General features: G+C 37.3%; 1 protein-coding gene across 1 annotated transcript in view; it reads left to right on the plus strand.

Moving 5' to 3' along the window:
* The window catches only part of PTPRM (protein tyrosine phosphatase receptor type M), a 544,777-nt gene that overhangs the window by 209,026 nt on the left and 318,693 nt on the right, over positions 1-17,058 (plus strand). Inside the window, exons 4-5 of the mRNA XM_058178627.1 lie at positions 1,800-1,878; positions 3,484-3,599. Coding sequence (XP_058034610.1) covers positions 1,800-1,878; positions 3,484-3,599 — 195 coding nt within the window. The remainder of the gene's footprint in view (positions 1-1,799; positions 1,879-3,483; positions 3,600-17,058) is intronic.

Consider the following 17,058-nt stretch of genomic DNA (forward strand, 5'->3'; position numbering starts at 1 on the left):
GTCTTTGTAGAAGCTTGGGGATGGCAAAAACTGCCTTCCCCTCCCCCGAGACCCTCCAGAGGCCAGAAACGGCCCATTTGCCAATTTCCAGTGGGAATGGAAGGCCTGTTTTTTTCTCTCCAGAGCCTTTCTAGGAGCCTGGGGAGGGCAAAAAGACCCTTCCCCACTCCCTGGAGGCCCTCTGGATGCCAGAAAGGCCCCGTTTGCCAACTTCCAGTGGGACCGGAAGTCAGCAAATGGGCTGTTTCTGGCCTCCGGGGGGTGAGGAATGCCGTTTTTGCCTTCCCCAAGTTCCTAGAAGGGCTCTGGAGGCCGGGCAGAGCAAAAAATGGGCCTTCAGGTCCCACCAGAAGTTGGCATACAGGCTGTTTCCGGCCTCCGGGGGGGACACACCATTTTTGCCCTCCCCAAACTCCTAGAAAGGCTCTGAAGCCTGGGAAGAGAGAAAACCATGCCATTGCATGCCAGAAGCGAAGAGGGAAGCGGGGGGGGGGTCGTACTCAGGCGGAGCACATAGAATTATAGGTGTGGACACGCATGCGCGCGATCCCCCCCTGCTGCTAGCAAAAAGATTAGCCATTACTGCTCTAGTCAATTAATAGGAGCATGCAAAAATATCAGTAATGTAAGTCAGTGTCTTATCCATGAGCTGTAGCAGCTCTTGAAAGACAATAAGCCACCTGACCATTGTAATTCTATACAGTATAGTGTAGAAATTTAATAAATATACAGAAATAATTAAAAAATGCATTGCTTGTTTTCCCCTTCTCCTTTTCAGATTATATTCTGCTCACTTTCCAGAAAATCTGAGCTATTGATTCAGATAAATATTTGCACGATTGCATGGATATAAAAGTATTTTCAATTGCAGCAAATGTAGAGCGAGTATAGAGATTTTATTACAGTACTTATTAGGAATAGATGTAGGGATGGGAAACAATGTTTTGATTTATTTATTCTGAATGTAATGTTAGCAATACCAAATCATTGACTTTGAATTATGAATCAGTTTTTCTACTAGCGTATCAAGACAATTTTTTTAATTGTCTTGGCTGTGCACTAGAAAAAAAAATCTTTATATTGGAACTATGTATCTGTTTATTTTCTTGAATACCCACCAGCTTTCACTACCATGGAACAGTGTACTTTTTAGGTTCCTTGGCTAAACATAAATGTCCGGTTTTTCTTTCTTGCTTTATACCAATAATATACTGAATAATATTACATGAATTACAGACATATTGTAATATATTACATTGATTTCATGAGAAAATTCATTAGACTAGTGAGTAGGACAGAACTGTAATATCTTTCCTCAATATTTTATTCTTCCTTAATATAATCAAGCAACCAGGAAATATCAGCAGCAATAGTAATACAGTACCTTGGTGAAAAAAATGTTATATAATACTGTTGTTCAGTTGATACCACTGTGGAAGAAAATTGCATATTGAGCACAACAGATATGCTCTGTCAAATAATTCTTAGCCTAATATTTAATCTCACTGGTATAAATTTGATAAACACAAAATGTTTGGAGGAGTATTTTATTTACTGAATTAGGCAATGCATAACAAAATTAACGATACAGCCAGTAAAACTGTGCATGGGTAAAATATTGATGAATGTAAATTTGGATTCCTATCTTTTCCTGGATTATTTTAAATGCCTAACTCTTTGTATTTTTAAAATAGTCAACATTCTATTTAAAGAAATAAACAGCTGTACTTACACTAACTTTTCAGAAGCATAAATCTATTACTAGGTTTATTGATATTACTTGTTTTTTCATATTTCAGGTAGTTTTTGAAGTTATCACTTCAGGTTATCAAGGATATCTGGCTATTGATGATGTGAAGGTTTTAGGTCATCCATGTAGTAAGTGAATACTATATTTTCAATTATTTCAGAATATTGTTGGAATAAATCTGTCATTATTTTATTCTGAGCCACGAATAAAGGGTCTATTTAAATCTGTAGGTGCCTAGAACTCTTAAAACAAACATACCATGTAAATTTTCAAGGATTGTTAAAAAGCATACTCTCTGCTACCTGATGATAGGAGACATGTTACATGAACTTTCAGAGGCAATTGGAGCAGTATCCTGGCTTTTCAAAAAGGAAAAGGCATTCTTCCAGCAATGCAGTAGATGCTGGATCTATATTACATGCATTTCCTGATCATTCCCAGCAGTAAAATATATTAGTTCTAAAATGCCTCAGTGATTCCTGGCTGACCTTATGTGCATTCCTAACTTAAAACAGTGTGAGACCTACTTATAGAGGTTCATGAGGAGCCTCCTAGTGAATTGTAAGATTATGGGCTAGATTGGGGAGTTGAAAAACATCCCAGAAGATCATAGCAAATACAGTACATTCCATACTTTTTCCAAGATAACTATGTGTTGTTCATGAAGTCAATAGGAACTGAACTCAACTTGAAGAAGGTTTGATTTTACTTATTCCATAATTTATCTGCATATAAACTACCTTTTTTAAGTATAAAAAGAGCAATCAAGAATAATCTCTTAATATTCCTGCCAGATAACTGATTTCAGTATGCTTTAGCTTTTATTTAAAACATCAGTTAGATTTCAGTACAATCTTTATGGAAATGTTTTACAGGACAGTTATATAGCCAAAATAGTTTGCTGTTCAATAGAAACTGAAAGCTATTATTGTTCTTTCATAAGGACTTAGATTTTTGTAAAAAGAAAAATAATTGCAATGTAGAATATATTTATAATGTACGATATTATGAATTTTTTTAAATTTGAATTTATATCCTGCCCTTCTCCGAAGACTCAGGGTGGCTTACATTATGTTAAGCAATAGTCTTCATCCATTTGTATATTATATACAAAGTCAACTTTTATTGCCCCCAACAATCTGGGTCCTCATTTTACCTACCTTATAAAGGATGGAAGGCTGAGTCAACCTTGGGCCTGGTGGGACTTGAACTTGCAGTAATTGCAAACAGCTGTGTTAATAACAGACTGCTTTAGTCTGTTGAGCCATCAGAATAATTAGAAATAAATACTTTAAAATTAATTTCAGTTGGGATTTCTTGGTTTACAATATAAATATGCTATTCAAATGTTTAAAACAAAATAGGATTTGAATTCTTTTACTGAAATCTGAATGGCTCATTCCAACCTTACTATTCTGTGAAAGCAATTCTTGGAAAAATTGAATCAGAAAAGACAATTAGAATAATGTGGGATTAATAGGAGCACTGATGGAGCAGTGGTTAGAATGTAGTAATGCAGGCTATCTCTGCCCACAGACTGGAGTTCAATCCTGATGGGGTTGACTCAGCCTTCTATCCTTCCGAGGTCAATAAAATGAGACCCACATTGTTGGGGGCAATTGTAAACCTTTCAGAGAGTGTTGTAAAACACTATGGAACAGTATATAAATCTAAGTGCTATTGCTATTGGTAATAATATGATTCTTCCTTTGCCTCTTTTTTATTTTCAACAGCCAGCACACCCCATTTCCTGCGCCTCCAGAGTGTAGAAGTCAACGCTGGACAATTTGCTACTTTTCATTGCACCGCCAATGGTAGGACTGTTCAAGGAAACAAGCTTTGGCTACAGGTAATCTTGTTTGTTTTCTTTTTCTTTCTCTATCAAAGTGATATTTTTAAAAATGTGATAGGTTTATGACTATCCAAAAGCCAAGAGGGACTGTATAGTAAATGAGAACTAACAAAATAAGCACTAGTAATTTTTCTATTTTGATTCCAGTGATCAAAACTAGGGAAAAAGTGATTACATTCTTGATTAACAACTGGTCATTTTACAATTGTTCAACATTATGACAGCCATGGAAACAAATGCTTAACAGCCGTAAAGCCCCTTGGGTCATTGTAAATGATTTCACCGCTGCCCTCTCGCAGCCAAGTGACCACATGTTGGGTGGGTCAGCTTTAGAATCAATTTTGGCATTCTGTGGTAACATGATTTTTGCCAGTTTTTCCTGAAACTACCCATTCAAGTGACAGCAGTGTTTGTTTAACAATTATAGTATTTGGTTAATGGCCATCACAAAAAAGGCAAGAAAATTGCTTCCAGTCATGTGGGTATCTTGACTTACAACTGCAACGACTTGCAAGCATTATTCAATTATGATAGTAAGTTTAGGACTACATTAACACAAATCTTCACCATCTCCTGGAAGATACCTAATTTTTTAAATCTCATGCTATTTCTTATAAAACAGATGCATAAATAAGGGTTTTTAAATATATATATAAAAGCATGCACCTTTGGAAAACGTACTTGAATTGTACACTAATATATGGAAATTGTATTTAAATAGGAAAACAAAATGACATATGTATGCAAGTTCTTACAACCTCAGAACTTCAGCATGCCAAGAAACCCTGTTGCTGAGGCATGGCAAGCAGCCCCAGAGCTGTGCAGACATGGGCTTCTTGGTATACCGCAGTTCTAGGCTTCTTTGGCATACTGAGACAATAGGCCTGCTTGGCGCGTTGTGGCAATAGGGCTGCTTGGTATGCCATGGGATTTGAGGCAGCACTCGTTGAGGCTGGTAGCCAGCGTAATGGGGGTAAGAAAGAACTCAATGATTGCACCAAGAGGGGCAGGGAGAAAGGTCAAAAAAAACGTTGCCCTATGATGAATCATTTTGCCCAATTGAAGTTTTCAAACAGGAGAGTTTCTGTAATATATAGATTATCTACATAGTAGTTATACATTTGTATATAATATCACATGTACCTGGATCTTGTTCTTCCTGCAGCTGATATTAAGCATCTCACAATCTTACTGAGTGGGACTCTGTGAAAGAAGTAGAAAAAGGATGAAGCTGGAATTTCAAAGGTTCTTTAATTCCTTTGGAGTTCAGAAAGGAAATAATTCTAAGAAACTTCCTAGCAAAGAGAAGTCAGTTGAGAACTCCAGAGATAAATACCAATGGTATTGCCAGTCTACCTTGAATCCAGCAGTTTGATTTTTATGATTAATAAACTCATCCTATTTGCTTCGAATTTTGTTATTGCATTTAGGCTATTGAAGTAATAATCATTTGGAGGAGAGTTTTAAACTGGAAAATTAACCAATTTAATTTTAATGTATATGAAATTTTAGAATCGCTATATTCTGTAATATTTTTCTTTTTAAAAACTGTTTAGGCCATAGAAATACAATCACAGTATTTTTATAATATAGCTGTCATAGGCCACTAACCAATTAATGGTTTTTTCATACTCTGGTAGTTTGCCTCATAGATAGGTCTGCAAAGAACATTCCATAATAGTTCAGTTGTACTGCTCTAAAAAAAGTAGATGCACAAATAGCGCTTTCAGCATGCTTTTCTATAGCTTTTCCAATTCCTGGTTGCATTGTGTTTGTTCATTCCAAGAATTTATGATTAGGATAGCACTAAATCATGTGAAAAAGTAATGCATAAAAGAATTCAGAATTCTTGCTCCTAAATATCGGCTATATAACTGATGGGTGGTGGATTGGCATTTAACATTCAGTGTTAATGTTGGTGCCTGATTTGGTGCCTGATTCAGCAATCTAGTAAGCCTTGCATAGCATGCCATTACTATATTATTAGGTATATTGGTGGCTTTCAATACCGTAAACCATTCTCTTCTTCTGAGCCGGCTCCATGCGTTGGGGATTGGGAGCAGTGTGTTATAGTGGTTCTCTTATTTTCTCCAGGGCCAGTTCCAGTCAGTGTTGGTTGGCGGGGAGAGATCATCCCCTAGGACTCTCCTTTGTGGTTGCCTCAAGGTTCTTTTCTCTCTCCCCTCCTTTTCAACATCTACATGAAACCGCTGGGTGAGTTCATCTGCCGGTTTGGGGTTTGGTATCATCAGTATGCTGATGATATCCAATTATGTCTTTAGGCTTTGAGCTGGCCAAGTGATACTGTCAAGTCCTGTCCCAGTACTTCGAGGCTGTATAGATTTGGATGAGGAGGAACTATCACTGACTCAGTCCTACCAAGCCTGAGTGCTGTGGGTATTTTGAGTGCATACATCCGGGGATACTCCAACTTTGACTAAGGATGGTTTGAAACTCTCCCATTCAAAAGAGATACGCAATTTGGAGTTCGTCCTGGACTCAAAGCACCTGCTTGATGAGCAGGTGGCTTAATTAGCATGCTGTCAGCTGCAGCCAGGAAAGCCTTTGATTTCATCTGGTGCACCAGTTGTGCCCTCTTCTAGACTGGGGTCTTCACATTGACTATTGTGTACTGTATTCTGTATGAGGCTTCTTTGAAGATCATCCCGAAGTTTCATCTGGGGCAGGCAGTAATGTATGCCCAAGTAATACTTCTGCTTTTTGAGATGCACTGGTTCCCAGTTTGCTTTGGGGTGTGATTCAAGCTGTTGGTTGCTACTTATAAAACCCCACATGGCATGGGAGCTGATTTGAACAACAACCTGTTTTACGCAGTATCTACCTGGCCTGTTCAATCTAGGTTAGCATGCTCCACGTTCCATTGATTGAATGATGTCTGGTTCTTAGAAGCATGCCTCTTGGTTACAATGCCTGCCTTCTGGAATGAAGTCCTCTTCCAAAATTCAAACAGTCCCACCCATCTGGTATTTCAAAGGGCCTTAAAGACCTGACTCTTTGCACAGACATTTGGGGAGGATGCCCCATTCTTCCTTTCTGTTCCCCTCTTGATTTATTTTCCTTCCGTATTTTCCTTTGTTTTTGCTCTGTTGCTTGTTTTTAAATGTTTTTAACAATTTGTAAACCATCCAGAGTCACTGGTGTTTGGTTAAATATCAGTTTAATAAATAATAATTATATTAACTGGATACAAGCTGAACTGGACAGTTAGGACTGAAAAACAAGAAAATTGATGACTGTTCACTATGCTTTACTAGTATATCACTAGAGATATTGATAGATTATACCAGACCTGCAGAAATGGAAGCAGATGGTTACTTCAAGTAAATCATTGTATAATATAGGCATTTTGCTCCTTAGTTCAGAAGAAGCAAGTTAGTGAAACTGATTTTTTTACTGCATGTTTTTATGTTGTAAAAAGCATAGTCTTTCAGTGATGCTAGGCAGTGATTCTATTTTATTTTAATTATATCATTTAAAGTGAATTGTACCTGATTTTGTATTTTAGTCTATATGCAGCTTGTCTATCTGAGCTTCCTTTTCTTAGTCCTATTTTGAAGCCGGATACCTTGCTTTTTCTTTCTTATTGGAGCCATTGTCAGCTTTAATGCACTGTTTCTTATTTAGCATACATGGCCATGAGAGGTTAAAAGCATCCACTTAGTAATGGAAAAGTGAAATAATCACTTAAGCCAGAAAGTGGCTATCAGTGAATACCATTAAACTGCAAGTCATATTCATGTTCAGAAATTCATAGAAGTAAATAAAGGTAAGAGATTCAAAATCCAAAAGCTTTTGTGATGCAGTAGAGCATAAAGCAGGATTAATGATTAACAGAAATTCATGTTCACCATGGCTGATGAGAATGAGTAAGAAATAAGTACCTTAATACCTTAGTAGCTTCATGAATTTTCTGTTCTTAATACCTCATGGTATTTCTGATACATTTTTTCTACAACTGAAATGTTTTATTTCCAGACATAATTATAATATATATTACACACATGGTTAAAGTATTTGTAGCTATTCATGCTGAAAAATGAGTATGAAATAGCTTTAAATAATATACATGTAAGTGGTGTATGTTTTTGGGGGCATCAGGTTTACAGTTGTAATGTTTCTGCCAAAACCTAAAATTAGTAAAACCTATTTTTAAAACAGGTGTATCTCAAAGAAGAATTATTGTCAGTGGAAAGCACATGCTAAAATTGTTGGATTAATCAGTTTTATTTTAGGAATTTTACCTTCAGATCAAACTGTCCTATAAATTATTGTGAAAATGTTTATTAATAATTACTCTTACATAGTTTCATTCTGTATTTTCCTATACAATTATTATGACATAGTTCTATAGTATTTGGATCATGGGATTTTAAAGTCTAATACAGTCAAACTAATGTTTTCAGCATAAATTAGAATGATTTTAATACTAGTATTCATAACATGTTAGATAAAATTATTGTCTGTTTAACCTTCTGTTCCCATTTTTCTGTTTTAAAAAATGTTGCTTGACTTGTCAAAACTAAGTGAGCATTATTTGGAAAAATGATACTACCACTTGCAAAGAACGTTACCTGTGGCAAAGCTACAGTTAATGCTAGTAACTTAGGCTATAAAGCATGGGTGTCATCACAGACTGGATTGCGATGTATCATGATGTTTTTTGCCTTTGTGGAGGAAGGGTGGGCATGGCTTGTGCATGACATATCCAGCCCATGGGCTGCCAGTTTGATAGGCCTGCTATACAGGTAGTCCTTGACTTACAACCACAATTGAACCCAAAATTTGCAAAGTGAGAAATGTGCTAAATGAGTTTTGGCCCATTTTATTACCTTTCTTGCCACAACTGCTAAGTCATGTGGCAAGCCATGTAGTTTACTTAGTACTGATCATTTTTAGTACTTCTTATGTCTCCCGGAACTAATGAATGATGAGTATTGAGGTACCAGTGTACAAGATTTAATAGCTAAAGTTGGTTTTCAGGGAAGTGTGTTGTTGTTTCAGCATCCCTGATGCACAGCAACTTACCTGCCCGAGTAGTGCAATTCCATTGTGACTGGCAGTAACTCTCTGAGGCCTTGATGATTTTAACTTGCCCTCTGGTGGTATTGAATCAGAAGCAACTCAGAAGTTCATGGCCACTGGAAACCATGAATCTATCCCAAATTATTGAAGGCCCAACTGATGCTGTGGGTTGCTTACTAAATCGTTTTATTCCTCTGAGTAGTTGCAACATGAACTTGGTCAGGAACAGATTGTTCTCTGATTGCTTTTCAGTTTATAGGTGCTATTTGTTTCCAGTAGGACGGGATAGGAGTGGTAATAGAAAATGTATTAGATCAGTCTGCTCTAGATACCTAATGGACTCAGAGGTATTCCAGTGAGCTCTTAGGTTTTTCCTGAAAACATAGAAAGCTATTCATTTGAGGCCTTAATTTCTGCTTTAAATGAGCGTGTAACTAGAGCCTTGTATCAGATAGTTCCTATAGTACTGTCCTTCTCATAGTACATCAATCTCAATTTTGGAAAGAGTTATAGAAAACTAAAAAAAATTGTAATAAAAATTCTGGGTGGATAAATGAATTTGAAAATGAATATGATATAAATTGAAGAAATAACAATAACAGTAGAAATGGCTAAAAATTGAATTAAAAAGATGAAAAACTGGACATCATCTGGAAATGATCAATTATATGGTTTTTGGTTCAAGTATCTGACTAATTTACATTCAATTGTAGCTAACTAGCTTAATGAAGTATTCTGTAAAGAAGACATCAACGACAGGTACCTGGCCATATGAAAAAAATGAAAGGAAAAATATGGGCTTGCAAACATTAAGAGAAGCATCTGGCAGGATGACTCATTATTACCCTTACTATTTATCACTGCTATGATCTCAGTTTCAGTGATTTTGAAGAAAAAGATCTTGACCCTCAAGTAGCAAAAAATGCTAATATCTCATTTTTATTTTATATGGACAATCAGAAGTAGAAGAATTTTTAGCACAGATATTGAAAAATCATCAAATGATTCAAAATGCAGGTTGTGGAAAGAAGCAGAAGAAACAGTAGATCATATACTCACCTTGTGCAAGAATATCACTTAAACTGATTGTAAATGACAATATGCAGATTAAATGATCCATTGGAATATCTGCAAAAATTACTGTTTTCCAGTAAGCAAAAATTGATGGAACACAGAGTTGAAAATGAGCAGATTAAAATATTGTGGATTTTTAAATAGAAACTGATAAAGTCTTGGCTCATCATAACACATCATATTTAACTGTGGTTGAAAAGAATAAAGTGTGGATAATTGATGTGGCAATACTGGGAGATAGTAGACTAGAAGACAAAATATTGGAGATCACAAAATATCAAGATCTGAAAATTGAAGATGAAATATGACATAAACCAACTTTAGTGGGCCCAGTGGCATTCTGGGTACTATACAAATAAGACTTCAATGACACTTAGACATAATCTGCACATTAACAAAATTTCCAGCTGTCAATTACAAGAGGCCTAATTATTGTGGTCCACACACGTACCCTATGCCAATACATTATCATCTCCTAGGTTCTTGGGATAAATGTTGCATATGAAGGCCAACACCAGGAAAAGAACTGATAGCTGTTATTTCACATTATTGTGTATATAATAACTCTTCATTATTTATTAATTGTATGCCACTCAGAGTCACTAGTTTGTGAGATGGGCAGCCATCTAAATTTGCCAAATAAATATATAAGTAATAGCTTTTTTATTTTCAGATTCATATACGTATGTTAATGTTACTTTCTGTAGAAATAGAAATACAACCTTTTTAACTGACTGCCAAAATATTTTTGAAAGCAAAATTCTGAAAACACTGCAATACATCTGCTGTTTATCTATGCAAATTTCATTGGCAAAACAGGTTTATTTTTATGATTAAACAGATTTAAAAGCATATTATTTTGTTAACATTGAATGTATTTAACAAAACAGATTGTACTTTGAATAAAATGAAAAGTTTGCTGTTAGAAAGTTCATAGAAGCAGAAGGCATTTCATATGTGGGCTACAAATATGTTCATTGGCTGGTTATTGGGAGTGAAATCAGTTTAGAAACATTTAGAAACAGAAATAAGAAATGAAAGCATCAGCTATTTGGTAGCTTCAAATTTTGAGATACACCTTAAATAAGGTGAATCTACTATTTATATAATATCACTCACAAGGCTATAGAGGACAATTCTACAAAAGTACTAACTTATCATTCTTTCTGGTTATGTAGAAATTGCTAGTCAAGATGTAACCTGCAGTTAATGTAGCATCTTCACCTAGAGCTGAAAGTTTTGGAAATTTTGTTAAGCAGATTTCAAACTGCTTTACATTTACTGTATAGTATCTTTTTAACATAGAAAAATGAGTAGTTCATGCAACTAGATTAAAGGTAATATTCAAATATTGAGAACATGTTATATTACAAATCAGAAATAAATCTTAGGGAAGGATTGTATGAATGTATGAACTGCAGCAAAAGCAGAGTGCTATCATTTATTGAAGTCAATGAGCAAAATAAAACCTCCCATTGGGTTTAACAGCTTTAAATTGCATTCATATACTAATGGGATAAGCATCCAAGACAAGAATTGTTGCAATAAATCACTCACTGCATTAGAGATATTTCCAAATATACTTAACTTAGTGTAATTTATAATGAGAGGAGAGAGCTGCAAGTTGCAGTTATGCAGATTAACTGCAGACATGCAAATGGGTTTAAAATACTGCCAGTTTTCACCAAATATAGAGAGCAGAAATAAAGTTAAAAAATGAAAAGCCTCAGGAATGTTCTCATCAAGGAAAAGTTTATTTATTTAGAAAATGAAGCAATACTAAAAGTTATTGGGGAACCTTAGTTATTTTGCTCTTGTCTTTGACAGTCTGAAGTGAATGAGGAATTTTACCTAAAGCTGGCAGTGAAAAATGTGAAATAATGTAAAAGAACTTCTATTACAAAGAGCACTGGAACTTTTATTGCATTTTAAAATACATTAATTCTAAAGTACTATTTTTGCTCATGATAGAAAGTGATATATTTTATCTTCCCAGCTCAGGGAAGAAAGAGTCTGGAGAGTCTGTACAGTTTCAACTTTTCTTTGAAGGCCATAAAACCTGGGTTGGTCCAGGAATATCTGTACGAACTATGTTTTGTATCTGTTCTCTCTTGCAAGAAAATATTTGTTTAAAGGAGTAGTTCTACGTTATGTTGTCAATTGTTTTTACAGCTTTTTATCTTATTTATACTGTAGATATAGTTTGTATCAGCTTATCAAATTCAACAAGACATATAAACCAGTGGTGAAATCCAAATTTTTTTGCAACCAGTTTTGTGGGCGTGGCTTGATGGGCGTGGCAGAATAGAATAGAATAGCATAGCATAGCATAGCATAGCATAGAATAGAATAGAATAGAATAGAATAGAATAGAATAGAATAGAATAGAATAGAATAGAATTCTTTATTGGCCAAGTGTGATTGGACACACAAGGAATTTGTCTTGCTGCATACACTCTCGGTATACATAAAAGAAAAGATACATTCATCAAGAATCATAAGGTACAACACTTAATGATAGTCATAGGGAAACAATCAATATAAATCTTAAGGATACCAGCAACAAGGTTGCAGTCATACAATCATAAGTGGGAGTAGATAGGTGATAGGAATGATGATAAGATTAATAGTAATGCAGACTTAGTAACTAGTTTGACAGTGTTGAGGGAATTATTTGTTTAGCAGAGTGATGTCGGTTAGGAAAAAACTGTTCTTCCATCTAGTTGTTCTGGTGTGCAGTGCTCTATCATGTTGTTTTGAGGGTAGGAGTTGAAACAGTTTATGTCCAGGATGCGAGGGGTCTGTAAATATTTTCACAGCCCTCTTTTTGACTCGTGCAGTATACAGGTCCTCAATGGAAGGCAGCTTGGTAGCAATTGTTTTTTCTGCAGTTCTAATTATCCTCTGAAGTCTGTGTCTGTCTTGTTGGGTTGCAGAACCAAAGCAGACAGTTATAGAGGTGCAGATGACAGACTCAATAATTTCTCTGTAGAACTGAATCAGCAGCTCCTTGGGCAGTTTGAGCGTTCTGAGTTGGCGCAGAAAGAACATTTTTGTTATGCTTTTTTGATGTTGGGTGTCCCTTTTAGGTCGTGAGATTTGGTAGAACCTAGAAATTTGAAGGTCTGTAGTGTGTTGTCTAGTATTGTAAGAGGTGGTAGTATGGGAGGGTTTCTCCTAAAGTCCACCACCATTTCTACGGTTTTGAGTGTGTTCAGTTCCAGATTGTTCTGGTTGCACCACGAGGCTAGTTGTCAACCTCCCGTCTGCATGCAGATTCATCGTGTCAAATGAGACCGATCACTGTTGTGTCATCTGCGAACTTCAGTAGTTTAACAGATAGATCGTTTGAGATGCAGTCATTAGTATATAGAGAGAAGAGAAGTGGGGAGAGCACACAGCCTTGTGGGGCCCCTGTGCTAATTGTACAGGTATCTGATGTGATTCTGCTTAGCTTCCCTTGCTGCTTCCTGTCTGTTAGGAAGCTTATGATGCATTTACAAGTGTGTTCAGGTACTGCTAGCTGGTTTAGCTTAGTTAGAAGAGTGTCTGGAATGATGGTGTAGAATGCTGAACTAAAATCTACAAAGAGGATCCTTGCATAGGTCTTTGGAGATTCAAGATGTTGTAGGATGTAGTGCAGAACCATATTAACAGCATCATATGTTGATCTATTTGCTTGATATGCAAATTGCAGGAGGGGCATCTAACAGCAGATCCGTGATGGTTTTCAGGTGAGACAGCACTAGCCTTTCAAAGGTTTTCATAGCTACAGATGTTAGAGCAACTGGTCTGTAGTCATTCAGTTCCTTGATGGTGGGCTTCTTCAGCACTGGGATGATAGTAGAATGTTTTAAGCCAGAAGGAACCTAGCACATCTCTAGAGATTTATTGAAGATACGGGTGAAGATGGGGACCAATTGGTCAGCACAGACTTTTAAGCAAGAAGGAGTTAACTTGTCTGGGCCTGGAGCTTTTCCTGGCTTTTGTCTGTTAAATAGGTCTTGAACTTCCTTTTCTGTGATCACTAGGAGTTGTCAACCCAATGGGATGGTGTCAGTTGTAGGAGGTTTGGCTGTTGTTGGTGTGTCTGAGATGGGTGTTGTGGAGTTAGGTGGCTGTAGTTTCCTTTCAAACCTGCAGTAAAACACCTTCAGGTCATCTGTCAGTTGTTGATATCCTTCAGCCTGGGAAGAAGGTTTGCCATAACCGGTGATATTTTTAAGAGTTTTCCACATGTTTGCTGGTTCATTTGTTGAGAACTGATTCTTTAGCTTCTCAGAGTAGCTTCTTTTTGCTCCTCTGATCTTCCTTGTTAATGTTGTGACCCAGGCCCAAGTAGGTAGTAGAAAACTCAGTCAGTTTAAAAACAAACTTCATTAGAACAGCTGAAAATTAACTCATTCTCAATGTAGTCCAAACTAAATCAAAGCAAATTCCTCCCAGCACAATTCCTCAGTCTTATCACCAACCTTAGTCTTAATTAGGCAAACTGCCAAAGGCCTTTCTTGGCAAAAGTTCAAAAGCAGAAGATGCCAATAAGAAGCAAGACAAAGCTATCAACATTGTTTTCCGGCAAAGAGCCCAAACGCCGTTGCTGCTCTTTTAAAGCCTTATGGGAGGGGCCAATCATCTCTTGGCCCTACTCCCGAGTCGTCCTCTTTGCTTTAGCTGCTCTTGCCTTCTGGCAGCTCTTCTCATGCATGCATTAGGAACAATTTTCTCCTGTTCCTCTGCCTCACTACTGTCAGCCTCTGGAGGCTCCAGAGTCCGCACATCACTCCCCGATGGTCCTGGCCCCACCTCTGCCTCCGATGCAGGGCCCTCATCCAGGCCTTCCCAGCCTCCAGGACTGGCCCATGGTCTTCCTCAGCCTCATCACTATCTGACTCTGTTTCCAGCTCCGCAGGCTGCTGGTGGACCACAACACTTAATAAATTTCTGGTCTAATTGTACAGCATTTTATCACCTTTTCTGTAGGTTTCCTCTTTGGAACAACATAGCTGCTTAAGTTTAGCTATGAACCAACGTTTGTTGTTACTATATATTTGCAAGTTCCTGGTGGGTACTTCACAGAAGATGACATATGATGTTACATCTAAGTCTGAGTTTATCTAAGTCTGCAGAGGTACTTTCGAAAACATTCCAATCAGTGCAGTCAAGGCAGGCCTGTAGCTGTAACTTTGCTGCCTCAGTCCAGGTTTTCACTGATTTAATTGTTGGTTTTGTGGTTTTAAGTCTTTGCCTGTAAGCAGGTACAAGGTGAATCATGCTGCTCGTGGTAAGAGCCAATAAGCATCTTTTAGTATTGTGTAGCAGTGGTCTAAAGTATTCTTGCCTCTAGTGGGACAATTGACATGCTGAAAGTATTTTGGTAGCTCTTTCCTTAAGTTTGCTTTGTTTAGATATTCATAATAATGGCCAGGGAATCGGGGTATTTGGTTTCAGCCTCCATAATCTGGTCAACTAGAGTTCGTAACACCTTGTTTACACAGGCTTGTGGGGGGACATAAACAGCAATTAGTAGAAATGTGGAGAACTCGTGTGGACAGTAAAATGTTTTATAGTTCATAAGTAAAGACTCTTAGGTTTTCATCACAGAATTTATGTATAATAGTTATATAATATACAGGGGTGAAAGCTTAAAATTTTCCCTACCCGTTCTGTGGGCATGGCTTAATTGGTGGGCATGGCTTGGTGGTCAGGTGACCGGGTTATTGGGCATGGCCAATAACAATAAATAATAAAAATAATAAACAAAGTATACAAAACAATAAGAAGTACCAAAAACCAACTCTCACACTTTACACACACACAACACAACACAACACAACAGACTCATACACAATGTAAAAGCAGCTGCACTTCACCCAAAATGGCCCCTGCAACAAGCAGGAGCTCACACAACCACAAAAAAGCTCCAAAACCAACTTTCACACTTTGCACATACACAACACAACACAACACAACACAACTGACTCATACATAATGTAAAACTAGCTGCACTTCACCCAAAATAGCCCCTGCAACAAGCAGGAACCTCACACAGCCACAAAAAGTTCAAAACCCGACTTTCACACTTTACACACACACTTAACACAACACAACTGACTCACATCCACAAAATGCCAAATACAGCTTCGTGAGATTTTGTGTGTTTGTGTAGTTAGAGCGAAACACTACAGAAACACACCAAATCTCAGAAAGCTGCACAAATATTTTATTTTATTATTTTATTTCATTTATCTTTTTAGATAAAAGCAGCTAAATTTAAAACTTCCTTAACTTTAAATTGCTATGTCTAAAAAAAACAAACCTAAAAAAAACCCCAATTAACTATTTTTTAAAAAAAAACCCCAAAAAAACCCCAGTTACTTACCCAATTGAAGGGACAAGGCAGGCAGATTAAGTTGCTCACCGATGAGATAGACTGCAGGCAGGCAGATTGAATTGCTAGCTGATGCAATTGATTGCATCAGCTGAAGCATGGCAGGAGAAGCCGGGATAGCTCAGGCAGTAGAGAAGCCTGTTATTAGAACACAGAGCCTGCAATTACTGCAGGTTCGAGCCCGGCCCAAGGTTGACTCAGCCTTCCACCCTTTATAAGGTAGGTAAAATGAGGACCCAGATTGTTGGGGGGGCAATAAGTTGACTTTGTAAAAAAATATACAAATAGAATGAGACTATTGCCTTATACATTGTAAGCCGCCCTGAGTCTTCGGAGAAGGGCGGGGTATAAATGTAAACAAAAAAAAAAAAAGATGCGAACGAGCCCGAAAGAAGCAGCAAGCCTGCCAAGTAGGCAAGTGGGGATCAGGCGATTGGGTGGGCATGGGCTGGGGGTGGGGAGGGATTTTTGCTACCGGTTCTCTAAACTACCCACCCCCCATTGCTACCGGATCGCTCGAGCCAGTCCGAACCAGGAATATTTCACCCCTGATAATATAGCTATAGGCAGGGGAAGGATACTGCAAAATCTCCATTTCCACCCCACTCCAGGGGAAGGATACTGCAAAATCTCCATTCCCTCCCCTCTCTGGAGCCAGCCAGAGGTGGTATTTGCTGGTTCTCCGAACTGGTCAAAATTTCGGCTACTGGTTCTCCAGAACCTGTCAGAACCTGCTGGATTTTACCATATATCATTATTTTGATATAAATCCAAATAATGAAATAGATAGGTTGTGATGATGTATTATTCATGTTTAAGTAATATGTTTCATTTGGGGGGTTTTCATTTCACTGATGAGTATAATCAAAGTTTATTTAATACTGAAACTATGCCAGGAAGCCCTGACAGTCACATAATATACTAATACTTCTGATTAAATTGATAACATTG

Source organism: Ahaetulla prasina, chromosome 3, assembly GCF_028640845.1.
Source record: "Ahaetulla prasina isolate Xishuangbanna chromosome 3, ASM2864084v1, whole genome shotgun sequence".
Classification (NCBI taxonomy): Eukaryota; Metazoa; Chordata; class Lepidosauria; order Squamata; family Colubridae; genus Ahaetulla; species Ahaetulla prasina.